Raw genomic sequence first — 15794 nt, 5'->3', positions numbered from 1 at the left:
AAAGCCTTGCGGCCGGTACGAAGCAAGTCTCTTCACTTCCGCCCCAGGCTTACCAGGGGTGATGGCCGCCCCAGAGACGAAGTGTGACCTTGGGCCAAACTATTTTCAGATTCACATTAAAATCTCTTCCACGGTTTGGGTCAGACCATGCCTAGAAAGAACCATAAAATTGTACTTATTTCAGTCCCTGTTGCCACACGCTTTGTAAGAGATTTTAGGTAATTGATTTGAGCCTCAGCAGCACGTTCACTTCAGCGGCTTTCAGGGTCGCGTAGCTCCGAGATCCCTGGGATCGGCTGTGCCGCCCGACTGCTGCCACGAGGTGGCGTTTGCTGCTTTCCCGCCTCTTCTGGAGGCTGATGCTGGTCACGTGGCTACACGGTGGGCACTGACTTCACCGCTCACACCTATAGGGACGGGTGTGGCCTGCACGGAGCACGCCCTGCGGGGGCTGAGGGACACGGTCAGCCGCCCGCCCAGAGCACCCCTGCCTTTCCGTACAAGCTCTGGTGACAACGGCCTGAAGACAGACTGTGCCTAAGACTCACACTTTGACCAGAAAGTTAAAGACTCAAAATATGCATTTATTTAAAAATATAAATATGGAAAATAAATAATTGGAAAGACTAGACCGAATGCCCTGGGTTTCCCCGCATTCAAAGCCTACGCCTTTTCAAGAGATGGAACTAGACGGGAAGGAATAACGGTCTAAACACCTTGAAATCCAGACGTGATGGTGCCAGCCTGAGTGGCAAGGAGGTGCCAGCCTAAGCTTCCAGCAGCGGCTCTGGCTGGCAATGGCACTGCTGCTATTGACAGGCCTGTGGTGGGGGCGCCGCCGCTGGCTGGAGGGCAGGGCCAGCCCTGAAACATTGGCCATGCCCCCGTCCTGGCCCAGCAGTGGGGACCACGCTCGCTCCCTGAACGTTGTCTGGCTTCAGCCTGGTGACCAACCTGGTCCCAGCACGTGCTGTGGGATTGGGGGACCCGGCTCACCCCACCGAGCAGCCTCCTTGGTACCAGGCCAGGCGTGTGCACAGAAAGGGCCAGAGGATGGAGACGCAGACGCTGGAGAGGCCGTGAGCTGGCCGAGTGAGGCTCTGCTGCTGGCTGGAGAGGCGTGAGTCCCGGGAGATGGTGGCAGGTCTGGTGGGGCATCCTCGGGCCCGAGCTCTGCCTGCGGAGAGGGAAGCTGGGTGTCTGCGGGGAAACGTGGAAGCGAGCAGCAGGACTGGTCCAGGGATAAGGTGAGGGCCGGCTTCGCTGCAGCCCAGTCCCACTGGGTTCCTGCCAGGACGGCGGCCTGCCTCTGGCCACGGGTGCTCAGCGTCCCCCAGGCTGCGCAGTCTAGGCAGCACGTCCTCATCCTCGCCAGGGATTCCGGCGGCGGTGCCTGCCCCCGTGGGCAGACCCTCAGGACACGGTGCAGATGGCGCTGGCGTGCTGTGTCTTCAGGGCCTGCTGCCTCTGCATCTCTTTGGAAATCCGCCGTTTAATCCCGATCAGGTACAGCTCGCGGTCAAACTTGCCAGCCGCTAGCGGGATGCTGTGGAGGAAAAGGTGTCAGGAGGGGGGCGGCCCCGAGGGTGCCCCACCCTCACTCCAGGGTGGACGCTGAGCCAGGCTGGCGCTGTGAGCCAGGCGGAGATCACTGGGTCTGGCCAGCCCATGGGCGTGGGGGCCAGGCCAGGTCCCAACCCTGTGGTAGTCACTCCAGTGACGGCCGCTCAGGTCCACCCAGGACAGTGATCTCCGCGTGAGCCCTGGAACCTGGCTCCTGTCTGGGGGCAGGACTCTGAGACCATGGCCTGCGCCAAGGTCCAAAGCTGGCACCCCCATGGCAGGCAAGGCGTCTGTCCCTGCCCCCCGCCCCGCGCCCCGAGAGTGGATGGGCCTGGACGGTACTGACTTGTCTCTGCCCGGCCTCACTTTCACGCGGAAGAGGCCGTATACGGGGCGGTGGTCCGAGGTCTTGACCCCGGGGCAGGAGGAGTATGTGAGCGGACAGATGTCACCCCGGTGGCGGCTCCGGTACATGACCCGGTCCTGCAGGGACAGCAAGAGGCGGGGTCCCCCCGGTGACGTGAGCAGAGTCCCCAGTCAGTCCTGCTGTGGAAGCCTGTCCCGGAGCCCCGCACCCCAAACCCCCTTATCGCCGGGCACCCCGGTGCCAGAAAAGGCAGGTGTGCCACTTCCCCCGCCGCCCGGATGCAACATCCGTGCCCTCAGCCCCGTGGAGCGGACGAGGCAGCCAGGTTCCAACCCGCCCCTGCCTCCCGACGGGGCCCCAACAGCCAGTGGTCCAGGGAGGGCCCCACGGCGTGCGCTGAGCCAGGCCTCTGAGAGCGGGGGCCGGGGACCCACCGCGGGACGCCCCTGGGAGGAGGGCACGCGGGCGCAGTCCCCGGCCCAAGCAGAGCCCCAGCCGGGCCCTGTGTGTGCGGCCCCTGAGAGGCCCCAGCTCAGGGAGCGACCCCGAGCCCTGGCTCAGGCGCGACTGCGCTCACCGTGTAAGACGGGGTCCGCTGCTTGGAGGAGGTGTCGTAGGAGTCCCTCCCGACATCAAACTTGTACGACGGCAGGAAGTGGATGTCTGCCTCCTGGAAGCCCTTGAAGATGGACCCTGGGGCGGGCACAGGCCTGGCTCAGACCTGGCGTGGCGCTCGGCTCGCCCTCTTGCAGGCCTCCTCCTCCTGGTCACCACCCCCTCTCCCGCCCTGGCCTCCCCCTCCTGGTCACCACCCCCTCCCCCGCTCCAGCCTCACCTCTCTGCATCTCCCGGGCGAGCTGGTCGAGCTGCAGCAGGGCGGGCACGCGGGCTCCCGGGTCCTGCCTCAGGATGGCCTCCACGGACACACGCCCGCCGCTCAGGCGGAAGTTGAAGTCGCCAAACCAGAAGACCCCGTCGAAGCGTGTGGTGACGTCCGCTGGGCACAGGCCAGAAAGCGCATGAGCCCAGCCTTCCCCACGCGCGAGCCGCTGTGACGGGATTGGTCCGTGTCCCCTGCCCCCATCTGCCTCCATCAACTCCCCAGAGCACAGGGCAGAGGCGCCTGCCGGGCAGGGAGCACCGTGAGCACCGTGGGGCCCGCTCACCTGCGTCCGAGCGGTAGGGACAGGTGTCCGGCACGTTCTTGGGCAGCGCGAGGCCCTGGATGGTCTTGCTGTAGTCCAGCAGCCTCTCGCTGACCTTCCCGTCTCCGGCTGCAGGGATGGGGGGGGAGGGGGAGCCCCGAGGGCAGGGTTGGCTCAGGGCTGGACATGGGTCAGTGAGGGTGGAGACGCCGCAGCAGCAGGGCCCGCAGTGAACCCCCCGCAGGAGGTGGCACCGCCAGGGCCTCTCGGTCGGGGCTGCAGGTCAGGGCGGCCGCAGAGGCACCCGGCACCCCGCACCCCGCCTCCCGGTCGGGCATTCAGTGTCCCCACACGAAGCCTGGGGTCGGGGCAGGTGACTCACAGGTGAAGTGGGACGTGATGAAGAGGAAGGAGGTGCCGAAGAAGGTGAAGCCGACACCCAGGGCCCCCTTGGTCTTGATCTGGGACACGATGCGTGTGGTCACGGTGGAGCTCTCCACCTCTGTGGGAGGGAGTGGAGCTGACGGCCGCCGCAGCCCGAGGGCCCGCGACCCGCGGAGTGTGTCCCCGATGGGCGAGGGCAGGGCCGGCAGCGGGGCGGGCGCTACCTGAGCAGAACCAGATGAGGTCCCTGCGGATGAGCACGGACAGGTGCAGCGCCCCGTGGGCCACCGAGTGCAGCATCACGTAGTGCGGGCCCAGCGTCTCCTGCAGGCGCGTCTCCCACTCCCGCCTGGGGGGACAGCGGCGCCCTGGGCAGCGGACCAGGCTCCTGGCTCTACACCCCAGGGCGCTGGAGGAGGGGCCAGAGGGGCCCCGCGGTCTGGCCGCCTTGTTTTGCAAGAATAGGGGGGACATGAGCAGCACAAGGCGTTTGCTGGGCCAGAGACTGGGGCTCCCCGGACATCGCGGAGCTGTCACCCCGCTGCCTCTCAAGGCTCCAGGGATGTGGGCCGGGTCCCAGCGCTGCTAAGACTTGAGCAGAGTTCCAGGCCCACCCGGCGGGCCCGGGAGAAGGCCAGGCCGGCGGGAGGGAGGCCACGGCACCTCCTCCCGGGGACCCTCCACAGTGTGAGGGTGCACGGCAGGCAGAATCTGGGGGGGGTGCAGCCCCGGGCCCCAGGGCGGCCAGCGACACCCCTCGGGGGCCTGGGGGCCGAGCTGCTCCCGCTGCACCCACAGCCTCAGAGCAGCCGGCGCTCAGCGGAAGGAAACCCGTTTAGTTCAGGTCTGAGCCCGTGTTAGGAGGCGGCCTGTGTGCTCAGCTTGGTGCTGGGGTCTCAGGTCACAGCAGCCTCTGCCCCGAAGGCCACCTCAGCAGCGCTGTGCATAGGGACGGGGGTGAGGGGTGGGGGAGGGGGGACCAGGCTCAGGGGCACACGGGCGGGGCCTACCTGTCGGAGCAGCCCTCCTGCACCCCGACCACATACAGGTCCTGGGCGTAGTCAGCCTCAGCGGGCAGCAGGAGCTCGTCCAGGTTCGCAGGCAGCTCCTGAGGGGAGGCAGCGCCTAGCGAGGGGCCGAGGAGCCGGCTCCCGGGGCTCCTGCTCTGCCCGGGACCGACTCCCCCGCCAGCCTGTCATCGCCAAGGCCCGGTCTGCACCCGCCCCCAGGCTGTGCCCCCAGCTGCTGCTCAGCTGCGTCTGGCCCTGAGCCTGACCTAAGTGTGTCCCCCCCACATGCACACCAGGGCCTGAGCGTGACCCGAAGTGTGTGCCCCCACGTGCACACCGGGCCTGGGTGCAGCGGGTCACTCCACCCTGCGGCCGCACGGCCACCTGGCTTTAGCCCTGTGAGTCCCGCAGGCCCAGGACGAGACAGGGACACCCTGTGGACGGGAGGGTGGCGCCCTGAGGACAGCGGGGCCACCAGCTGGGCACCTGCCTCCTCCTCCACATTCGCCAGGCCCCGTGGAGCGAACAGGAGTGACCCCGAGGTAGACTCGGGGCCCTGGGTGACCTGAGCCAGCGGTTCAACGTGGGGCGGGAGAGGCTGCTAGGGGAGGCCTCAGGGAGCGGCTGGCCTTCCTCTCCACTGTGCTGTCCGCCTGAAACCGCTCTAACGAGAGGGGCTGCCCAGTCACTGAAGGGGAGGGGCGGGGGGGCGGGCGGCCACCGGCAGGTGTCCTGGGTGAGGCTCAGGCCAGAAGGAACAGGCAGGAACCCCGGCCGCATCCCAAGACGTGTGGGCGCCCGCTCACCTTCTGGCCCTGCATGTTCCACGTGGCCACGAAGAGGGCCAGGGTGCGGTCGGGGAAGTACCGGGCCAGCTCCTCCGCCCCCATCAGGGCCCCGCTCGCCAGCAGGCTCCCCTCCAGGTAGCTCCTGCAAGGACAGGACAGACTGCACTCGGTCCGAGCAGAGGCCCCTCGGGCGCCCCGAGTCAGGGCCAGGCCGGACTGTGCTTCAAACAACCCGCCCAGCCCTGGTCAGGACGGGAGCCGAGGAGGCCGGAGCCCGTGTGGGGAGGCGCAGGAGACAGGCCTGCGGGGACGGGGCGCGGGGTGGAGTGACCCCCAGGCCAGCTCCCAGGAGAAGCTCCGGCTCAGGAGCCCCAGCTGGGGACTCACAGCTCCGGCCGGGAGAGGGGAGCCAGAAAGAAGCCCGCGTTGGGGCGCCGTGAGCAGAAGGGAAGCCGTGGGGACGGCACTCATGTTCTTTTCAGGCCGTAGAAATGCCGACGTGGGTTCAACATTAAAGCCCCGAGCCCGTGGCGCCAGTCCTGCCCCAGGAGCGGGCGCTCAGCACGCTGGGTCCCAGACACCGGAGACGCCACGGCCCTGCTGGAGCCCAGCAGCAAGCCGGCCGCCTCTGCCCTCCCTCCACCAGCCTGGGCAGGGTCGCCTGGGAGACCCGGTCGGTCTCCACCTTTATGCGCTGGACACATTCCAAGAAGCACTCAGTCCTCTGACCCTAAAATAAAGGCCACAGAAGCCGAGCCCCACCCCCCACCCCCCACCCCGGGGCCCTACCTGCTGCGGACGTCCTTGGCTCGGATGGGCGCTAGGAGGCTGAAGGAGGACTTGGCCGAGCGCAGGGAACAGTCGTCGGAGGCCAGGGGGCTGGGGGGCCGGCCGGGGCCCAGGCTGCTGTGGGCCCGCAACAGCCTGGTCTGCACGCGGAGCTTGTAGTCGGCGTGGTCTGCGTCTACCTTGTGTGCCGTCCGCAGGGAGTCAGAGGCCACGCTCCACTCCATGGCGGGCAGTGGGCGTGAGGGAAGCCCGCCGGCCAGGCGGGGGCTGCTCCCGGCCGAGGCCCTGTCCTGCTGCAGGAGGTCCTGGGAGTTACCCCAGGAGGAGGGGCCCCTGTCGCCGGTACCTGGAGTCCTGTGGGACGCGGGGATCTCCTGCAAGGAGGTGCTCAGGCCGGGCGGGAGGCAGGGGCGGGCGGGAGGCCCGGGGACCGCGTTAGGTGAGGAGCCCCTGGAGGGGCTGGCCCCATCTCGGGAGGCCAGGTCCTCCTGACTGTTTGGAAATCGCCGCCGCCTCCAGCCCTTCTCATCCAGGGACAGCGCCCGCTCCAGCCGGGGCCTCATGGGTGGCTTCGGGGCGAAGGGCTTGGCCTTCGCCTGGGGGTCTTCGTGGCTGATTTTTGCTGGAATGTCCAGGGGGACCCCTGGGGCCTTCTCGGGGCCGGGACAGTCGGCACCCGGGGATCCTGGGCCTGGGCCGGGGGCCAGGTCCCTGTCCGTGTCCACCAGGTGCCCCTTGGGCATCCTGCCTTCAGGCTGCAGGGGGTCCGCCTCGGAGCGCCCGGGGCAGGCCGACTTGGAGGGCATAGTCCGGCAGCCCTCACCCTCGATGGCGGCCAAGCCGACCGGAACACACTCTCCGGGGCCGCCGGCGGCGCCGTGTCAGGGATGCGCGGTCCGAGGTCCTGGGTGCGGCTCGGCGAGGACCCGCAGGGGCTCCCGGTCAGGCGCGGGGCGGCCCGGCAGGCGCGGGGCCGGCGGCGGCATGGCTGGAGCCCGGATCGCGGCCCCCGGGGCCTAAGGGAAAACCGCCGTCACCGCTCGAGGCGGGGCCCGGAGCTCGGCGGCGGGCGGGGCGGTGGAGGTGCTACCCCCTGGGACGGACGCGGCGGCCCGGCGGGGCTGCTCCTCACGGGGCTCGGGGGGCATCGCCCGGGAGAGCACCCCCGTCCCGGGCCCAGGCCGGGCCACCGCGCGGCCGGGGGAAGGGCCCGCCGGCCCCGGCCCCGCCCCGAGCGCCCGCGACCCCGGCGGCTCCGCCGGCGCCGCCGCCAAAGGCCCCGACTCAGCCGCGACCCCAGCGGCTCCGCGGCAACGAGCGCGGCGCTGGGGGCGGGACACGCGCCGCGGCCACTCCGCGCAGGACCCCGCCCGCGGGCCACCTCGCGCCCCGAGGTCGCCGCACCCCGGACCCTTGAGCCGCCCTGGGGACCCTGAGCTCCGAACCCGCCCAGAACCCCCGCCCGGTCACCCGGCGCCCAGGACCCCGCGTCCCTACCTCCCGCCGCCGCCGCCCGCTCCCAGCCCCACGGCCTCGGCAGCCGCTCGCCGCAACCCGCGGGCAGAGCGCCCCGAACAGGCGCCTGCAGCGCCCCTGGCGGCCGGAGGACCGCCCCACGCGCGGCTTCCCTCCCTCCCGGCCGGAGGGGGTTGGGGGCTGGGGGGGCCCTGCACCCCTTCGCAGGCCGCCACGCTCCCCTGGTGGCGCACGGGGTCAGAGAACCTACCCACCGCCCAGAGCGGCCCCTGACGCCCAAGCCTGGAACCGGCCCGCGGGCCGCAGTCACCGCCACACGCCGGGGAGGCGCCCCTGCAACATGGCCCTGCAGGCACCCAGCAGCAGCCGAACAGGCCGCCGGGCTGGGGCTCACTGACTCCAATCAGCTAAGCAGGCAGGTGCGCGCGCCGAGCGCAAAATACTTTATTTAACAATTTGCAGTGTAACAATTTGCATTTAGGAAAAATAGCCCCTCCAGGGAAGCTTCTTGAATCAAGTCACTAACAGAACAAGGGCTGGAGAAGCCGAGGGCAGCAGGTCTCAGGCCCCAGGAATCCCACCCCTGGACAGGGACAGCGGGACCCTAGCGAGGCCGGGCCTTTCCCAGCGAGAGAACATGGGTCCCATCACACCTGTGGGCGCCCCAGACGGTCACGTGACCCGGAAAGCGGGAGGACCTGTGCCGAGGCCACATTCCCATGACCCTCCGCTGAGATTTAAAATACCAGGCAGAACTACAGAATTAGTTCCTAGTGATTTTATAAATATCTCCACCTGCCCTCAGCCCTTCAGGCTTAACAAGAAGGTGAATGGTCTGAGAACCGGCGTGAAGGTAGAGCTGGAGGGAGTCCGGTGAGCAGCAGGTGAGCCCTGCCGGGCTCGGTGTGGGGAAACCAGGGCAGAGAGATCAGCTTCAGGAGCTTCTGTCAAGAAGGTATTTTAAGCCATTTTCGTCAAGATGTCGCCGACAGTGCCAGCCAGGTGAGGGCACGTCGCTGGGTGGCGCAGAGCTGGCAGCCACACAGCTGCTCTGCCGGAGCCCAGCCAGGCTGCTCGCTGAGCCCAACGGGTGAGTCCAGGTACGGCTTCCACACCGGCTGATCGGCGAGGACCAGTCACACGGAACCCAGGCTGTGCCGTGGCTCTTCCTCCCTCGCGGGCGGACAAAGCCAGGCCCCTGGCGGCAGGGACCCTCGTGGTCCTGCTGGGCCACAGACACGCCTTTGCTGCGGGAGGAGCGCACCACCCTGACCACAGCGTCTCCGCCTGAGGCTCGGCTGCCAGGCTGCCGCCGCCTTCCCTCCGAGGCTGGTGAACACACCCGCCAGCGCCTGCTGTCGGGGCTGCGGACGCCGGGGCGGGAGCTGGCCCAGTGGCCACAGAGCAGGCGTCGGGGGCACTCAGTGAGGCCTGCTCTTCCCTCCAGCGTCTTAGAGGAACTGGGGACGAACCTGGCAGCCACTCGCCATCATGAGTCCCTGCAGCTCAGCTCCCCAGCAGCAAAGGGCGTCCGGCTGCGCTCAGCACCACATTCCTAACATGACTACAAAGGCTTATCCTGAACTCATTCTTAGGTAGAAGGGGAGCCGAAGTCTCTCCTGTCCTCGGATCTGGGAGCTGTGGGTACCTGGCAGCTCTTCCTCACAGGGTGCGAGCACGTGGCTCTACTGCGTGTCCATCGGGCACAGGAGGGAGGCCGGGCGGTCAGCCGAGTGTCGGTGGAGAGCAATCTCAGGTCCCAGTGCTGACGGAGCAGGGCCATCTACCTCAGCACTGGGTACTTCCTCTGGCCAATCCTCCCAGGCCTGGCGCTTCCCGAGGTGGCCGAGGCCTGAAACAACATGGACAGCACTGACTCCGCCCGCCCCCGAGGTGGGTGCCCCTCGCGAGGGCTCAGGGTGCTGTGACGTGGGCCTGGGTGACAGGCCAGCACACCCGACGCCCTAAGGACAGGTTGCTCTGGCCCGTTTTTGCAGCCACGACCACGGGCAACATCAGGGTAAGGTCCTGGGGTCCCTTTAAAGGTGCAGCCGTTTGTTAGGGGCTCAGAGGGAGCCAATCCCAAGGGCTGAGCATCTGAGGAGAAAGACAGGTACCGACTTGCTCCCTCGCAAACCAGACTGACGTGCAGGCTGAGGGCTCCTGTGGAGGCTGAGCTGCAAGATCGAGCTCTGGGAGGGAGACCCACCACCCCATCCTGAAGTGGAAAACAGATGGGTCCCAGGCGGGAACAGGCCTTGGCCCTGGGAGGGGGAGGGGAACAGAGGCCAAGAAAGGGCCTCCTGGGCAGCTGCCCAGCGCAGAGGGCAGCAGGGTGCCTCCGAGTGAGGAGGCTGGGCACACCGGGCGGCGGGCACACCAGGCAGTTAGGCAGGGTGTGCCCCAGGGCGCAGATGGGGTTTCCATTCTCAGATGCCTGTCCCCCGGCTCCCCTGACCCGGCAGCCAGTCTGTGCTGTAGAGGCAAGAGCCTGGGAGGGAGGGGAGTGGGAGGAGCAGTCAGGAACACCCTTCCTCTCTGAAATCAATCCTATCTAATAAAAGAGAAACATGGTACGACTGCTACCCTTCCCATTGGTTAATCAGCGAGGTATGCAAATTAGCTGCCAGCCAAGATGGCGGCCAGCAGCCAGGCAGCTTGAGGTTAACATGAGGCTTGCTTGCTTCAGTGATGGAGGACTCCAATGTTCCCCGCCTGCCGCTGCCGGCCTCTGAGCTTGCAGTTTGAAACATAGTTACAAATATAGAAGCTAAACAAAACCCCAGAAACCTGCTTTCAGCCCGCCGGGATCTCAGAGGTGGAGTTGATACAATGTTTTGATTGTAGAACCCAAACAAACCAGATACCTGCTTTCAGCAGCAGAGGCCTCAGAGCTGGAGCCAGAGCTAAAGCTGACCCAGAATTAAAAAAAAAAAAAAAAAGGAGCAGTTGGGCCGAAACCGGTTTGGCTCAGTGGATAGAGCGTCGGTCTGCGGACTGAAGGGCCCCTGGTTCGATTCCGGTCAAGGGCATGTACCTGGGTTGCAGGCATATCCCCAGTGGGAGATGTGCAGGAGGCAGCTGATCGATGTTTCTCTCTCATCGATGTTTCTAACTCTCTATCTCTCTCCCTTCCTCTCTGTAAAAAATCAATAAAATATATTTAAAAAAAAAAAAAAAACTAAAAAAAAAAAAAAAAAAAAGGAGCAGTTGGGAGCTTCAGTCCCAGCCTGAAAACAGCCCTCAGCCCCTCACCCAGACTGGCCAGGCACCCCAGTGGGGACCCCCACCCTGATCCAGGACACCCTTCAGGGCAAACCAGCCGGCCCCCACCCGTGCACCAGGCCTCTATCCTATATAGTGAAAGGGTAATATGCCTCCCAGCACTGGGATCAGCGGAGCCGCGAGGCCTCCCAGCACTGGGATCAGTGTGACAGGGGGCAGTGCCCAAACCCACGGATCGCCCTGCGGCTCTCTGTGTGACAGGGGGCGGCGCCCCAACCCCCTGATCAGCCCTGCTCTGTGCCTGATAGGGGGGAGCTCCCCAACCCCCTGATTGCCCTGCAGCTCTGTGTGTGACAGGGTGCGGCACCCCAACCCCCTGATCGGCCCTGCTCTGTGTGTGACAGGGTGTGGCACCCCAACCGCCACCCACGGGCCCTGCTCTGTGTGTGATGGGGTAGAGCCATAACCTCCCCATCGGCCCTGCCCTGAGTGTGACTGGAGGCGCCCCAACCCCCTGATCGGCCCTGCTCTGTGGGTGATAGAGGGCGGCGCCCCAACCCCCTGATCCGCCCTGCTCTGTGCGTGACAGGGGGGAGCTCCCCAACCCCCTGATGGGCCCTGCTCTGTGCGTGACAGGGTACGGAGCCTCAACCCCCCTGATGGGCCCTGCTCTGTGCATGACAGGGGGCAGCGCCCCAACCCCCTGATGGGCCCTGCTCTGTGCGTGACGGGGTGGCGCCGCAACCTCCCCATCGACCCTGCCTTGAGTGTGACTGGGGGCGGTGCCCCAACCCCCCAATTGGCCCTACCCTGAGCGTGACTGAGGGTGGCATTGCAACCTCCCGATCCGCCCTGCTCTGTGCATGACAGGGGGTGGCGCCCCAACTCCCCAATCGGCCCTGCTCTGAGCCCGACCAGGGGCTGCACCTAGGGATTGGGCCCGCCCTCTGCCACCCGGGAGCAAGCCTAAGCCAGCAGGTCGTTATCTCTCGAGGGGTCCCAGACTGCGAGAGGGCACAGGCCGGGCTGAGGAACCCCCCCCCGCCACCCCCCACCCCCCCCCACCCCCGTGCACAAATTTTTGTGCACCGGGCCTCTAGTATATATATATTTTTAAAAAAGAACACCCTGACGGAAGGACGTGGACACCAGGTGGCACAGCACGGCTGGCGCAGCCAGGGAACCGCCGTGGGCACAGCAGCAGGAGCAGGAGCGGCAGGACCCGAGGCCGGGGCGAACCGGCGCTGGGCCTCCCACTCCCGCCCAGGAGACCGCGCAGCTTACCTGTGCGAACTGCGCAGGGTTGTAGAAGGTCACAGATGCCCCGGGGGGCGCCTCTGCCGGGGGGTGGTCACTGGGAGCCTGAGAACCACAGAGAGCGCAGCTCAACAGACGATGTCACAGCCACAAGCACAGACACTATTCTGGGTGAGCCGCAAAGCAGCATGCAGAACTCGCGACCGGGTAACCAGGCGTGCGCAGCGTTAGTGCGGTGAGCAGCCAGCAGGCACGGCAGTGACTGCCATTAGTGTCCAGCGCGGAACCAGGGTGGTGACACGCAAACTAACAGCCACGTGACGCCTTCCGACCAGTCACGGGCAAGCCTGGCTCCGCGCGACACGGAAGACGCAGCATTCCTTTCCTTCCCTTCCCAGCGCGGCCACAGGACAGCTGTCGCGCTGCACTCGCCCGGCTGAGCGTGAACCTGCTTGTGCTTGAGCAGAAGAAGAATTCTTCCTTTCAGATGAGCACCGACCCTGGCAGCTACTGACCCGCTCACAGAGCGAGGCCACGCCCACACCACAAGGCCACGCCCACAGCCCAAGGCCACGCCCAAGGCCAATGATTTGGAAAAGGCCAATTCAGGGAGTGCAGTTACAATCCCCCACCCCTGGCACGTTGGGGTCCACTCAATGGTCAGTGCATCTGCACATGGACACTCGCCGAGACGCTGGAAGAAAGGAACCCTGCATCCCAGTCATGTGGTGGCTGAGTGACACCTGGGTGACGTTAGTGAGCCACCAGCACCGCGCCCTGAAGGAACACGAAGGTGACCCAGTAGAGCCCTGTGTTCAGTGAGAACCGCCAGCCACGGGTACCTGGTGGAAGTGCTGGCTCACTTCACGGGACAGTGAGCTCATTGAGCTACAGCGCGAAAGCTACAAAACAGCGAGAACAGACAGTCAAATGCGCCGCGCTCCAAGCCGGGGAGCAAGTCCAGAGCTTTACAAGCCACGAGAGCTCCAGTGGGAAGAGGCGGGGGAGCCTCGCAGGCCCGTTTTAACACCCAGGTCTGGTTAAGACGCATTAGTGGGGGGTCTGTCCGGGTCTCCGCCAGAGCCGCCGACCCCCGGACCCCGAGGAATGCAGCAATCGGCGTGCCAAGCTGCGGGCAGAGCTTGGGTTGTGACCTCAGACCCCTCCCAGGGACTCTGCTCACAACAGTGCGATTGCACTTAAGATACAGCAACTCTTCAAGTTGTGAAAGCGTTTAAACTGCCTGTTCTGCCCATTAACACTTATTTTCACAGGAAGAGACTCTGGGGCGCCCTTACCTCTCCCCCCTGGGGACCATCCATTGGGCAGGGGGCCAGTTCAGAAGCAGGGAGCGAGTTTGCCGGGCTCACAACCTGCTGGGAAGGACACGAAATGCAGCAACTACCAAGGTCAGTGAGCGAGCCTCCCGCAGGGGCAGGTGACATGGCGCCTTCCTTGGGTCCAGGCTACAGACTGCCCTGCTCCACGGAGGACTCCTCGGAGAAGTGAAGCAAAGAACCCACTGAGGTGCACCGGACATCACCGTCCCGCGTCCCACTGTGTGCCTGTGACCTGGTGTGATTTGTATCCCATTTCTGAGAAGGAAACCGAGCCTGGAAAAGTGACTCCCACATCTCACACACTGACTAGCGGGGACCAGGGCTGAACCAGCTGCTCCAACTTCAGAGCCCACACTCTGAACCGCTCTCCTTCCCATCAAGTCCTCCACAGGAAACACCTTTCCTGCCGGGACCTCAATGAGACACCAGCACGTCCCACGCGTGGTGACAGTGTGAGCCCCCACTGGACGGTCGCCCGCGCACAGAAGCGGTGTCCCGGGGACGCCCACAGACGATCAAGAGCTGCTCCCGGCCGGGGAGGAGGCAAACCCCCACGGGGCCTGTCCTGTCCCACTGCGCCCGCTCACCTGGGGTTCCGAGGAAGGTTCTGGAAGGGCTGGACCCCCAGCTAGCGCCTGCCCTTCCCTGCCAGACACTTCTGCAGGTGGGGCTCCCTCTGCGTCTGTGCAGGAGACAGCAGGGAAGGGCTGACACATCCCAGCAGCCGGCCGTGTCCACCTACCTGCACGCATGTACTCGAGGAGGGAGGGCACGCGAGGAGGAGGGCACATGAGGAGGAGGGAGGGGATGAGGCCCTCTGCACCCTGCGGCACTCCTCTCCGGGGAGAGGAAGGCCAGCGGCTCTCGGGGAGTCAGGGTAGGCACGGGCTACCGCAGACGTGCCGCCCGCACTGCCTACCTGGGTTTGGTCCGAACAGCTGCGCCGGGATCGGGAGCGGGGCAAGTGGAGCAAAGAGGTCCGCGGGAGCCAGCGCCGGCTCGGTGCGCTGGGGCCCGCCCGGGTTGAGGATGTCCACATAGCGCGCTCGGCTCCCGGCTATGGCGGGAGGCGGCAGTCAGCGGTGTGCCACCATCCGCTCCCGCGACCTCCTCCCGCGGCAGAGGAGGAGCCGCAGGAACCTCTCCCGTCCCACCCAGCGGCTGCGGGACGGCCCCCCGCGGCGCGCCTCTGCTGGCACCAGCCCCAGGCGGGGCCCCCCCCTCCACCCTGCTCTGCACCCCTCGCCCACAGGGGGTGGCGGGCACCCCCTGCAGTCCCACTCAGGACCCAGTCCCCGGCACAGCTGCAGGACACACAGGTTATCCAAACCAGCGCCCACTTCTGGCCTGACTGTTACCTGCTTTTCTAGAAAACATGTTCACAGAGGCTCTGGGGGGCCCGCCAGGCCCAGGGGCGGCAGCTTGCGGAGCCTTGGGGAGCGACACTGGGGGTGGGGGCGGAGCCTTCTTCTGCGGAGGGACAGTGGCTTCAGAAACCTGCTCACGAGCCCAAAGGCCCGGACGCGCCACAGACAGAGCCTCGGAGGCAGGGCTCCTCCGGGCACAACGAGCCCCCCGCCCCCCGCGAACCTCCTCCTCCGGCTCATTGGTGTCCACCCATCGGTTCTTCTTCTCGTCCCAGACGATCTGCCGCGATTGCGAAAAGCAAAGAACAAGGTCAGCGGGCCGAGCGGAGCGGCTAGCCCAGTGGTCGGCAAACTGCGGTCGCGAGCCACACGTGGCTCTTGGGCCCTTGAGTGTGGCCGCGAAGTTTCAATCGCACTGTACGTGCGCGCCCGCACGTGGTATTTTATGGAAGAGCCACACTCAAGGGGCTGCAGTTTGCCGACCGCTGGGCTAGCCTGGCTCCTTTGTGACCCAGACTGGAGGGACATGTATGTGTGTCGTTCTGAAGCTGAAATACAGCGCCAACAACGCTGCCGGACACGCCACCGCGACACCCACCGAACCCTCGGGGGCCCCTCGGGCGACACCCACCGACTTGTTCTTGTCGTCTGGCAAGTACGCTTCCGTCCTCTTCTTCCCAGACAGCCAGCGCGAGAACCAGGACTCGGCATTCTGAACCAAACCAGGACAAGCACGTGAGGGCGCGGCCGAGCGAAACGACACAGGACAAGCCTGTGTGACCCGCTCTGAGGACCCGCGGCCAGGAGCACACGGACTTGTGTCCACACGTGGGGAGACCTCCTGCGAGTCCTGACAACACAGGGAGCCTGGGGAAGGACAGCGCACGCGGCCGAGGATGGAGAGGCACAGACAAGCACCACTCCCACCAGGAAACGCCAACGCAAGCACAGCAAGTGTCACCGCCTGGCAGAAGGCCCGGCAGGAGCACCAGTGCCCGCCCTGCACACGGGACAGGGCCTGGACGGTGGTGCCACTGTGGGCGGCTGCCAGGAGGGTGGCCTGCACACCTACAGCGCCTTCCA

The 15794-nt window shown here is 66.1% G+C and overlaps 2 protein-coding genes across 19 annotated transcripts in view; both read right to left on the bottom strand.

Moving 5' to 3' along the window:
• Positions 1–563: 563 nt before the first annotated feature.
• INPP5E (inositol polyphosphate-5-phosphatase E) lies at positions 564–7512 on the bottom strand. The gene is made up of 10 exons (XM_036306830.1): positions 6047–7512; positions 5276–5399; positions 4470–4567; positions 3684–3808; positions 3458–3577; positions 3097–3204; positions 2766–2927; positions 2508–2623; positions 1910–2046; positions 564–1546 (listed from the first exon to the last, which is right to left on the bottom strand). Exons 1-10 carry the CDS (start codon positions 6850–6852, stop codon positions 1414–1416), a joined length of 1929 nt encoding a protein of 642 aa, XP_036162723.1. The 5' UTR covers positions 6853–7512; the 3' UTR covers positions 564–1413.
• Positions 7513–7937: 425 nt separating this feature from the next.
• SEC16A (SEC16 homolog A, endoplasmic reticulum export factor) overlaps positions 7938–15794 on the bottom strand; it is a 33128-nt gene continuing 25271 nt past the window's right edge. For 5 of the 18 annotated variants that reach the window (XM_036306811.1, XM_036306822.1, XM_036306810.1 and 2 more), the window contains 9 exons: positions 15343–15423; positions 14935–14991; positions 14703–14814; positions 14264–14401; positions 13932–14086; positions 13303–13380; positions 12847–12906; positions 12032–12109; positions 7938–9374 (listed from right to left, as the gene is read on the bottom strand). In XM_036306811.1, the coding sequence (XP_036162704.1) occupies positions 9306–9374; positions 12032–12109; positions 12847–12906; positions 13303–13380; positions 13932–14086; positions 14264–14401; positions 14703–14814; positions 14935–14991; positions 15343–15423 (828 nt within the window). In that variant the 3' untranslated portion in view covers positions 7938–9305. The remainder of the gene's footprint in view (positions 9375–12031; positions 12110–12846; positions 12907–13302; positions 13381–13931; positions 14087–14263; positions 14402–14702; positions 14815–14934; positions 14992–15342; positions 15424–15794) is intronic. The other 13 variants (XM_036306819.1, XM_036306829.1, XM_036306812.1 and 10 more) reach the window with 12 other exon arrangements.

Source organism: Myotis myotis, unplaced genomic scaffold (assembly GCF_014108235.1).
Source record: "Myotis myotis isolate mMyoMyo1 unplaced genomic scaffold, mMyoMyo1.p scaffold_m19_p_44, whole genome shotgun sequence".
In the NCBI taxonomy this organism is placed as follows: Eukaryota; Metazoa; Chordata; class Mammalia; order Chiroptera; family Vespertilionidae; genus Myotis; species Myotis myotis.
The sequence above is the reverse complement of the archived record's forward strand: the minus strand, read 5'-3'. Positions and strand labels throughout refer to the sequence as shown.